The 10,319-nt window shown below is 41.1% G+C and overlaps 2 protein-coding genes and 2 long non-coding RNA genes across 15 annotated transcripts in view; 2 read left to right on the top strand and 2 right to left on the bottom strand.

Moving 5' to 3' along the window:
* Nucleotides 1-1,956, top strand: part of LOC124188901 — a 30,149-nt gene extending 28,193 nt beyond the window's left edge. For 4 of the 10 annotated variants that reach the window (XR_006872518.1, XR_006872514.1, XR_006872511.1 and 1 more), the window contains 3 exons: nt 66-582; nt 650-852; nt 1,821-1,956. This is a non-coding gene — a long non-coding RNA (uncharacterized LOC124188901). Of the gene's footprint in view, nt 1-65; nt 591-649; nt 853-1,820 lie in introns of all 10 variants that reach the window. The other 6 variants (XR_006872517.1, XR_006872520.1, XR_006872512.1 and 3 more) reach the window with 6 other exon arrangements.
* On the bottom strand, nt 1,146-2,324 carry LOC124188898. The gene is made up of 3 exons (XM_046581840.1): nt 2,178-2,324; nt 1,787-2,103; nt 1,146-1,716 (listed from the first exon to the last, which is right to left on the bottom strand). Exons 1-3 carry the CDS (start codon nt 2,322-2,324, stop codon nt 1,305-1,307), a joined length of 876 nt encoding a protein of 291 aa, XP_046437796.1. The 3' UTR covers nt 1,146-1,304.
* Nucleotides 2,306-7,854, top strand: LOC124188904. Of its 2 annotated transcripts, XR_006872523.1 has the most exons (4): nt 2,306-2,442; nt 3,476-3,683; nt 5,916-7,582; nt 7,646-7,854. It is a non-coding gene; the product is annotated as an uncharacterized LOC124188904 (long non-coding RNA). The 2 variants fall into 2 exon arrangements; XR_006872522.1 differs by lacking the exon at nt 3,476-3,683 and having other exon boundaries at nt 6,337-7,582.
* LOC124188895 (protein arginine N-methyltransferase 7-like) lies at nt 6,195-9,063 on the bottom strand. Of its 2 annotated transcripts, XM_046581838.1 has the most exons (9): nt 8,934-9,063; nt 8,699-8,876; nt 8,476-8,625; nt 8,194-8,415; nt 7,896-8,125; nt 7,660-7,829; nt 7,113-7,594; nt 6,724-6,963; nt 6,195-6,664 (listed from the first exon to the last, which is right to left on the bottom strand). In XM_046581838.1, the coding sequence occupies exons 1-9, from the start codon at nt 8,978-8,980 to the stop codon at nt 6,254-6,256; spliced, it is 2,130 nt and encodes a 709-aa protein (XP_046437794.1). In that variant the 5' UTR covers nt 8,981-9,063; the 3' UTR covers nt 6,195-6,253. The 2 variants fall into 2 exon arrangements, with proteins under 2 accessions (XP_046437794.1, XP_046437793.1); XM_046581837.1 differs by having other exon boundaries at nt 8,699-9,061.
* Nucleotides 9,064-10,319: the final 1,256 nt, after the last annotated feature.

The following is a 10,319-nucleotide window of genomic DNA, read 5'->3' as shown; positions in this document are numbered from 1 at the left end:
AGTAGGACTTTTATCTTTCAGTTTAATAGCCAATGTGTTTAGTTCTCACAGGGTAATTTTAATAGGCAGAGTTGTCTGCAACCTGTACATTTTTCCTTTCTCACGTACTCGCCAACATTCCGATTCGTTTGTTTATTTTGTGCTGAGTCATTTTTTCTCACCACATTTACAAGGTGAGATAAGTTTACGACTCAGCTGAGGAAACGGTGGGGTAGGTTGTTTTGTTGTTTCGTAATCAATGTGTGGTCTCGTTCAACATTTCTTTCGATCCTTTTTACTTTCCACAGTTTTTGGATCAACAATCACAGGCAACAATTCCAAGAATTGTCTTTTTCGTTATTCTTTAGAAGAGAAAGAATTCCGAGAATTTAAGCTATTTATTTACATTCTCCAAATCTTGTTGTTGGGGCTGGTGATTTGGTTTGCATATTTTCATTTTCAACTCAAGACGTAAAAGAATGTTTGTTTTTAGGTAATGGACAGTGTTGGCCATCTAGCGGCGATCCGTACTACTTCGTCGTCCCCCCTACGATTCCGGAATTATTCCAGACGAGGAATGGAATGTGTTCTCTTTCCCATCCGGTTTGTGTGTAAGAAAATTATTCGTAAATTTATTATTTTTTTAATCTATTTTATTATTTTTATGTAGTGAATGGATTTCATTTGGATTATATTGAGCATCTCGTCATATCTGTGATGTTGTGTGTTGTATGGATACAAATTCCTCGTCGGTGCTGATGAGTGATGACTAACCGCAACCGCACCTGTCATAAACAACAATAAATCTCCAAACCTGACGTGGAAATGCCATAGAACAAGTTCCAAGTTGAGACTTGTGTTTCCAAAGGACCGGTTAGTATGACGTCGCAAATTACGTAAGATTGTAAAAAATGTAATAGTCTATCGAGTTTTGGAGACACTAGTTACAGTTGCATTGCGATTATATCCATTGGACAACCACTCCCAAACCCACCGATACGTTACAGATTCGTTTTATTTTGCAAATGAGTACGTTTTCTCATTTTCTTTTTCTCAAAGACGTTTAAAAATCGTATCCAATATTCCCTAGGGATGAAACGGGGAAAGGTGTGAACACTGCTAGGAAACGATTAATATAGAATTTGTGTTTTCTTAGACTCGGCGGATTTTAAAGGCGGAATCAATAGTTTATTTTGATGAAAAATAGCGAATTTACAGATGCGTTTTGGGGCCAAACAGAAAGCCAATTTTTTTTTACAGCACATAAAATTTTACATCCGTCAGATTATTAGAATATATATAATAGTATAGACGATAAGGTCATTTCAAGTTTTAACAGCTGGACGCTTGCTGGACTGTTGCTGCTTCTTGGCCTGTTTCATCTTCATGGCCGTTCCTTTCATCGAAGTGATGACTTGCTTTTTGTTTTCTTCCTTGAGTCGTTTCTCTTCTTCCTCGTCCACTGGATCGGTTCCATCCTTGTTCTTGTCAGCCTCGTCCACCTGATCGTTTTGCTGTCGAAAAAAGTCCTCGTACGTAAATTTCACGCAATGAACCGAATCGCATAGCTCGAATCCGCACTGTAGGCAGGCCGGAAGCCGGATTTCGGTCACTCCTGAGCGATTCGTTCTGATAATTCGACGGACAGAGAGTCCACTGACAAAGCCACTGATCCGCCTAGTTCGAATCCCTCCTTCTCGTCTCGTTTTCAGCCGTAATTTTTCCAACTCCACCAACCTAAAAAATAAAAATAATCCAATTTGATTAGTATAACAGAGAAAAAGATTAAAGTTTAAAATTTTATTACTTTGTGAAAAATTCATCGTCTTGTTTTGATGTAGGTCGAGCCACCGTCAACATTTTCCAGTTGATGTCGACTGTAGCGAGATCGAGGATGCGTACGGCTTGCATGGCCACAGGTATCGGGTCCGGATAGGAGTTTCCACAGCTGACGCTGATTGGGTGGATCCCGGCAACGATACGGCCCGTCTTCTGTGGTGATTTGTCCCTCGCCCCTCCGCCACGAGGATATTGGCGGTGAGGGGACGATTTGTTTTTCTGTTGTGCTTCTTTGCGACATGTGAAGGAATAATCCTCGCCAATGGTAACTTCCTCTGGCCGGACCTTTTTCACGATTGATAAGAAATCTCAGCCCACAATACCTTTTTTGATTAAAAATGGATATTTAAAATTTTTACCTTTTCAGGTTTGATGCGGAATTCGGGAATGTGAGCCAAGAGTTTTTCAAACTCTTGTTTGGTGCGAGGCCGTGCCGTGGACAAGTCAAGAGCCTGCATGGCCTCCGCGCGAGGCGCCAGCAGATCTTCCAACCGAAAAAGAGACATGATTGCGCAGATCTACTCATGTCTCGATGAATCAACCAGCTGTAGCTGACCTGATGCTGGACGATGCTTCGCCTCAGCAGCCGTCCCATCCTGTTTCACCACCAAAATGAGACGTTAGGTAAATCAACTGTATATTTCAAACGAGCGAGTCCAGCACATTGATTTCGCCGAGATAGCCATGTTGTACGAAGGCAGCACGAGTCGGTAGCAGGGAGATTTGAAAACATGTCTGGTTATTGTAACTTACCAAATACGAATGGGGTCTCGAGCGACATCACGGAGTCATATAAAAACTCTTGTTTCACTGGGCTGTCACGGAAAAGTAGAATCTCTCATGGATCGCGCGATCCAAATGCAGCAATTTCCCCCCCGCTATAGTCTCGATTGGCCAATGCTCTACCTATATACGTACACTATGTAAATAAGGCTTTTGTTTGACAACTCTTGAATCAAAACTCGACTCGGCCTTTTGTTTTTTCTTTGGAAAAGCGCAACTGCTGGAATAACGCGGATTGCGTTGATCTGTTGCTCGTGTGCTGGCCAGTCGGCGATATATAGGGCGGCTCGTTTCTTTGTTGTTGTCCGATCTCTGCTGGGATGAAGTGTCGCTTGAAGACTGGAGTCCTAACAGCCAGCGACGGGATTGTATATACAGGTCGTGTGTTGGAAAAAAGAACGCGCCTGCATGTTAATCATACGCAGACGACTCTGTATGTGTACGTTGCAGCTGTGGAGCTGCGCTTCGGCTCTTGACCGCAGTGCCTGTCCGCATGTGTAGACGAGAGAACTCGCCTGTTTCAGCTAAGCGCGCTGGCTGGCTGGCAAACGGCTGCCCTCCATCCCGGAAAGGGTAAAAACGAAAAAAGTAAAACAAGAAGAAAAGAAAGAAAAAACTCTGCCCGCACACAATGGATGGAGGGGATGACTGTCTCGCGTGACTGACGTATCCCTTTCTTTACCCTTTTTTTTTTTTTGGCTATTCTCTTTACGGTTTTCCCTTACTCTTTTTCCAGAATCCATATCTAGAGACATTTGATTCGCTGCTCCAGGCTAGGTAAAGAAGAGGGGGGTACTATATAGCGCATACTTTTTTCTATTATTTTGTTTTTTAGGAGCCTCGGAATTATTTTTTCTCTGCTCTTTTCTTATAGGATTTGCACGGGAAAAAAGGCTCTCTCCTCTCGGCGTTTCACGTCAATTCCCGATCAGTTCATATTTTACTTCTGCATCGACACAGGAGGGGAGGGACCGCTCTCGATAAAGGGAAAAAACATGAAGAAATCATTCTCCATCATCACAGCCCTTTTTTTCCCCTCAGCGTCGTTTTCAACACCTTGTGCGCTGTTCAGGAGCTATCACGTAAATATATAATAGACTTCGTGCACTTTTCCTTTTTCAGATCCCTGATAGCTCCTAGTAAAAAAAATGTATATAAGTAGCCGGGGCGTGTTTTCTTTTTGTTCTCGCTCCCGTTTTTTTCCCCTTTTTGTCTAGGCAGGCCCCAGCTGTTTCGGCGTGCAGCAGCCGCATTTTTCTTCCGTCGTTATATATATTTTACGCTAGTGATGAATGTGGCCTGACAATGTTAGGCCTCGCATGCTATTATGTTTAGTTTGATATGTAAACCTCGTATATATGCGGTAGACGTGAGGGCCCTATTCAGCAGGAGCTGCGTTGAATGACGACGGCCAGGTGGGTGGAATAAAAGGCACGAGGAGAGGCAGTATGAGGTTACCGCGTAGTGAGGCAATTGACAACGGGATTATAACTACAGCAACATTCTGCTACTTTTTCGGTACTAATATTATACGATTATTGTACGCCATGTTCGACAGAGATTTCGGGAAAGAAAAAGTTTTTTCTTGGTCTATTCCACCACATGTAGGACATGTACTACTACGTCATGCTACAAGGCAGTTTCTTCTTGTTTGTTTTCCTATACTAAGTGATGTATGTGTGTGCAAGTAACTGCCGCTGACTTTTTGTTTGGCTCTTCTATATTGCCCCTCGTTTCGTTTTAGTTTTTCGAGACTTACTATAACCAACCAACGGGCAGGTCACAGTCCATTGTATCCACTAAACCGCGCGCCCGCAAAAAATTCATTAGAGATATGACTATAGCAAATTGATCGTTTGGAAGCGTGCTCCGGTCCCGTTGGACAGAATAATAACTCATGCCCACTTGCACTACCCTGAACAGTTTAGATTGCATCTTATTGTTACATCAATAGTGGCCGTATAGCAAAGAAAAGAAAACGTGGGGGGGAAAAAATATTAAGAAAGACTATATAGCCGCTGTGGTGGTGTGGAGGGCCAACAAAGTTAGTTAACCTGAAAGTGATGATTGATTTCTTTGCTTCGTCACAATGTCCGTTTGTTTGTGTGTGAATTCTCGGGAATTGTTCGTACCCTAGTCCAGGTGGGTGTGCTTCTATAGGTCTTTAATCAATGCTTTAGAAATATGTAAACTTTAGGACCCAGGGCCTTTTTCCTTTAAATTTTTTCTTGGCCAGAACTTTTTCGGGATTCTCTTAATTTCCTTTGAGCCCTAATGCTCTGAAGGCGTGCCCTATCTAGACAGTTTGATGAATGCTTCTCCACAAGGGAAAAAATCATCCCCCCAAAGGAAGAAAGACTGTGTGTGTAGCAGCATATTTCCTGGTATAGAATCACGCTCGAGTCGAAATAGTGGTTTTAGACTACTGTTATACACCTTACCGCATGGGGCCATGTGCTGCTAGTCTTTGTTGCTATTGCCGTTTAGTTGTCGGCATCGTCGTCTTGCTTTCGGATGGCATTGCTGCGGTGATTGAACCATGAACGTTTCTTGTAAGAAGATGGGCTACCTTTTTTGGGATTTTCTTTGTCACTGCAACCGGTGCAACAATGCTCGTAGACGCTTTGTGTAACTTGCCTCAGCACACTTCACTGGCGCAATAACAACAACAACACGCAAGTCGGCAGGAGAAGTCGCACGCAGCCAAGAAACGGGAGTTCTTGGGTCGGTTACGCTGTTATTTTTCTTTTCTTTTCCCTCACTTGGACTTGTTCTTTTGCTCGTCTTGTGTCTAGCCTATACTGCTGGCGTGATCCTTGATGTATCTAGAGAACAATTTTGAAATAATGCCAACCGGCCGGAAAAGCTTCGCCTCACGACTGTTTGCTACGGATGGAAATATGCTTACTGGGCGCACTGTGGGTTAGTGAGGGGGGAAGAGAAAAGCTGTTGGGGCAATCCTTCACCAAGTATGTTATTGATTAGACACATGAGCCCAAAAGGCGGTCAGGAGTTATACGTAGACGGCTGGGTGCTATCGTTGCCATGCTGCGACCCTCGTCACTCGCTTACCCTTTCCATGTTTTTTTTTCCCCCCCTTTCTAAATATAAATGTCGACTCCGTGTCAGAAGAGGAACCAAAAAAAGTGCAACACTGAAGAAAAAAAAAAGAAGTGGGAGGTTATGTTGTCCTTTTAAATGGCTTCGCGGAACGCTGCTAGAAGGGAAAAAACAACGATAATTATAATTCAAATTGCACTTTTCTTGGTTCTTTGATTCTCTAATTGAATTTGGTTTTCTATTGGTTACCCTAGGCTATTTCCCACACGGCGTTTTTTCTTCGGTAACGTTCGTGCACCTCTGTGCTCCATTGCGTGCACTAAAGCACTGAGAAATCTATTTTTAAAAATTATTGATCTATAAACAAAAAAATGAAAACAGCATTATATACATATGCTCGAGGTTTAGTCGGGGCTTGTTCTTTTTTCGTGGAGAAAAAGGAAATAACCGCTGTGTACCTGTACTTTTCAAACGCATGAAATCACGAACTAAACCACCGTTTACGATTTTCTTACAGTTACCGAAGATCAACCTTTTTGAAAAAAAAAATGTGTACTTTTTTCCACTTTCAATTCAAATACATTTCCGTCTATCAGACTGAAAACTTAAATTTGAGTTCATAAGTTTCGGGCTCAAGACTGATTTGATAGTTCAAAACTGTTCCATCTTTTTCAGAAATACTAACGGGGTCTTTAGTGAAGTAAACGGCTTGTTTCGAGTGCACGTCCCATTGAACGTTTTGGCTGAGCGTGACAGGAGCAGTTGGCCCACCGCTGATTGTAGTGTTCTCGTCCAGTTGCCAATCGATCCACAAGGCTACTCCATTAAGAGTTCCAGCGACTGGTAAGTTTACCTTACCTTCCACTTGGAGAATTTCTTGCGTCTTTCCAGAAAGTGTTGTCAAATCTAGCATCATGAGTTGAACAGCTTGACTTAGCGCTCGAGTGGGATATTCCCACAGAGGGTGCGGTTCGACCTGAGCATCGCTAGAGTCGATTGCGCTCTGCGATTAAATTAATTGTAATTTTTAGATTTTCACGTGGAAATGGGCTAACATGTTACCTCAATTAACTTGTCAAAAACTGACAGATCAATTTCTTGAGTGGAGCGGACGGGTGCTCGGATTTTCCATAAATCTTTCATCTCGACAGCCATGGCGTATAGATACGCCTTTCCAGGAAAAATTCTAGTCACGCCATCTGCCAATAAATGTTTCACGTTGTTTTTCCAGCGCGCGAAATAAAGGTTGTGCCAAGGCAGCACAGAGCTCTCGAAAACAGGCTCACCCAACACAAGGTTCACCTAAACATAACCGTAAATGGAAACGTTAAAGCAAGAAAAAACTATAACATATCCTTTTCAAAAGTATCCCGAATTTAAAGGCCTGGTCGTTTAAACGAGCTCAAACTGTTGTAAAAGTAAAAGTAGCACTATCGCAAGCAGATTCTTACCTTTAAGTCGAGTTTTCTTTTATCGAGATCTCCATCAATGACGGTAATTTGTTCTTGAAGGTCATTTCTTTTCACCCAGGCCTGCAATACTCGACGGCAATGTGGATTTCTCTCAACGGCATAGACTTTTTTTGCGCCTAATTTTGCCACTATCAGTCCTAAGAGACAGCAATCACCCAGTGTCAAACAGACAGTATCGGAGCTAACCACTTTTTCTAAAGCAGTCTGGTACTTCTGATTGCGTTCACTGTCGTTCAATTGGCCTAAACGAGGTCGGCTAACAGCAAGGTGAACGGAGCAATCACAGAATGGGCGGGGCAAGATAGCGGAAGAGGAGGCTTCAGTCTGTAATCCAAACCAAAGGCTGTATTCGTCGTGGTAACCGCTGAGACGTAGTTGCTCTCCCTCCGATTTGATAATTTTGTCATTAGGAAAATAGTAAATAGCTTGCATCCAATGATCTCTCCACGGTAATTCATTTCCTGTAAAGTAGATGAGTGATAATCTAATCTGACGACGTCTCTTTCACAAAGTTTTTGCACAATACCTTCTGGATGGGCCCAAGGAGGAGCACAACTTAAAACTATTTCGCCTTCTGTGTCCATGTCCAATGTCCACCACATTAAAACGGCGTGAGCTGTCCCACTGGACTTGGCAGTGAATTCCACTGTTTTTGAATCATCATTAGGAATAGGTTGTTTGCTGTTCCAATCGAAACTGTTAATAAATAATAATCAGATAATTATTACTACAGAAATTTAAAAAATATGTAATCGCGATTACTTAAAAATTGGAATAGGGTCTGAGAGTGCCTTAAAATGTTCTGGGGTCAGTTGAGCAAGTTGAATGTCATGCACTGCTCCATTTCCAGGACAATTAGCCACATCAGCTGGAGGTTGAATGATTTGGCCATTCAATTGGATAGGTTTTGATCTGTTCCATGAGGAAACTAGCTCAGACTCAATTAACTGAACATAAATAGTAGCTCGAGCAGGTATAACAATAGAATCTTCCTAAAAAAAATGGTTAAATTTGAGATTAATACTATTCAACTGTAGAAGCAAAATTGTTTCATTGTTACTGAAAGCAAATGTTGATTTGCATGATTAAAAGTCCCAATGGCACCTTCTCCAATTAGTTCAGTATCAAATACTTCAGTGATTAGAACATTAGCTCTCTGCTCCATGTCCTTATTGGGACCCACAGTGATGTCAGTAGATCTCTTTGGAATGATATTGATGGAATCACGAAAACCATTGTGGGCAATAACTTCACTAGAACATTTGACCATTGGCTGAAATGTCTAATGGGGGTTAAAAACTTTTGTTTAAATAATGTCTAGTTTAAATTATATTTATCATACTTCACAAGCAGTAACTGAAGATGCTTTGGCTTTGACTGCCATCATCGCAAGAAGTCCAGTTCCAGTGCCGATATCCAGTACAAAAGCCTCCTTTCCTTTACTTTTCAGTAAATTTAGGGCTTTTTGTAATGCTAAATTATATTTCAAGTTCTAAATTTTTAGTGAGATCAATATCTTGTGCATGTCATGGCATTTGAACAACAGATATTCCACTTTAACTCACTCTTTCTTCGTCGTGGAGCATGTCAGCGAATCCAGCCCGGGCGATTTCTTGAGTGTAGTCATAATCCTCAGCTTGTAAATCCCATTCCAAATTTCCCGTTCCCGGATTGAATTTTTGCACAAGAACGGCGTTATTGGTCATTTTAGAGATACGTGGTTTTTCAAACCTCGATGTTTTTCTACACAAGTTTAACGTTCTAGACAATTTAAACAAATGTGACGTAAATTTATTATACATGTGGTTTGCAGTCTGCATCGTCTGGTGTGTTGAAATTCGCGACATCTACTGTTGATTTGGATAAGTTTTGATTCTGTACGACATTGCCAAATTTTGGGTAAACCGCTGTTTCGAGCTCAAGCAGACGAAGTTAATTTCACTTTTTTCTTCGAGTCAGCAGTCAGCACGTTTTGCCGGTTTTGGGCTGCTGCAACTTGGGCCCTCATAAGCCAAGGTAATATAAATTTTTTTCGTTGATTTCGTTTTAAAGTTGCATGTAGCTTTCAAACCAATCAGAAAGTTTATATCAATTTGATTCCAGATAGATATTCTAAGTTTGAAAGTTGAAGTAGCTAGACTGTTGGCATTCCACAATTTGATCACCATGCCAAGCTCGTGTAGGTTTGATCTAGATCCATTTTCCTTCCTTGTGAATAGGTTGTAAAGATAGTTTAAGAAGTTTAAGGGAAGTGTTGTACTTGTACATAATATTTGCCATCGCTGAATTTTCATTGTGATTCGAAACTTTAAATTATTTAGCCACACACTGGGCATTTGACTGTTATTCACATCAGAATAAATCTAGGAGAAATAGAGACAACATTAGAAAGAAAAGTTTTTACAGCGAGAATGTGTCACAGCATTTTGGATTGCTGTTGGTTTTATCAAGAGGTTTTTTTTCTGAAAGCTAGTATGAATTATCTTAAGGTCTTGAAAATTCAAAATGATATTTGTTGCTAGAACCTGTGCATTCTTGACTTAACATTGCAATTGAGAATAAGAGTTTTTTTGGGGGGATGTAGTAATTGCTTAAAAACTGAATTTTCAGTTAAATTAACCCATTTTTATTTCTTACAGACTGAACTGAAGCACGATGGATGTCCTTGGAGAACTTCATCTTACGAAAGCCACGTAACTCCTAAGGAGTTTCACAATTAAAAGTGCTGGACGCATCAAAATATCATTGATGAACATGAATACTCTTTTGCTTTTGGCAGGAAGGGGAGATCCTTGAGCTGCTAGGAAGAAAAGTTTCTCTTGCTTTCTCTGTTTTAGAAATTGTGTGTGGTGGGGGGAGGGTGTAGAGGAATTTATGGGTATCTTATCTTTGATTGGTCATCTTTAAGGGAAGAGTTTTGGACTTTAGAGGAGGTTTCCCCTCACGTGTATACTTGCACTTATTTTTTGAATAGTTCCATTAACCGAAACTACTATAGGGAATTGTGTTGAAGTTGTAGGAAAGCAACACATAGTGTTAATGAGACAGGGTTCCAAGATTCACTTAGAACATTTAATAAAAATTTACTTCTTTGTTGTAGTGATAATATTTAACAATTTGTTTCTAGATAGCTAAAACCTCTAAGTTGACAGTCAGTTGAACAAGATATGCAAAGCCAGTCGTATA

The sequence above is a fragment of the Daphnia pulex genome, chromosome 2 (genome assembly GCF_021134715.1).
Source record: "Daphnia pulex isolate KAP4 chromosome 2, ASM2113471v1".
Lineage (NCBI taxonomy): Eukaryota > Metazoa > Arthropoda > Branchiopoda > Diplostraca > Daphniidae > Daphnia > Daphnia pulex.
The sequence above is the reverse complement of the archived record's forward strand: the minus strand, read 5'-3'. Positions and strand labels throughout refer to the sequence as shown.

What these genes read in the sequence shown, in the direction of transcription:
- LOC124188895 (XM_046581837.1), bottom strand. Translation starts at nt 8,980, where the DNA reads ATGTCGCGAATTTCAACACACCAGACGATGCAGACTGCAAACCACATG. An exon ending in TGCTCCACGACGAAGAAAGA is followed by an intron (nt 8,626 to 8,698) that starts GTGAGTTAAAGT and finishes CTAAAAATTTAG; the next exon opens with AACTTGAAATATAATTTAGC. An exon ending in GACCCTATTCCAATTTTTAA is followed by an intron (nt 7,830 to 7,895) that starts GTAATCGCGATT and finishes ATTTATTAACAG; the next exon opens with TTTCGATTGGAACAGCAAAC.
- LOC124188898 (XM_046581840.1), bottom strand. Translation starts at nt 2,324, where the DNA reads ATGTCTCTTTTTCGGTTGGAAGATCTGCTGGCGCCTCGCGCGGAGGCC. An exon ending in TCCGCATCAAACCTGAAAAG is followed by an intron (nt 2,104 to 2,177) that starts GTAAAAATTTTA and finishes ATCGTGAAAAAG; the next exon opens with GTCCGGCCAGAGGAAGTTAC. An exon ending in GACGATGAATTTTTCACAAA is followed by an intron (nt 1,717 to 1,786) that starts GTAATAAAATTT and finishes TTTATTTTTTAG; the next exon opens with GTTGGTGGAGTTGGAAAAAT.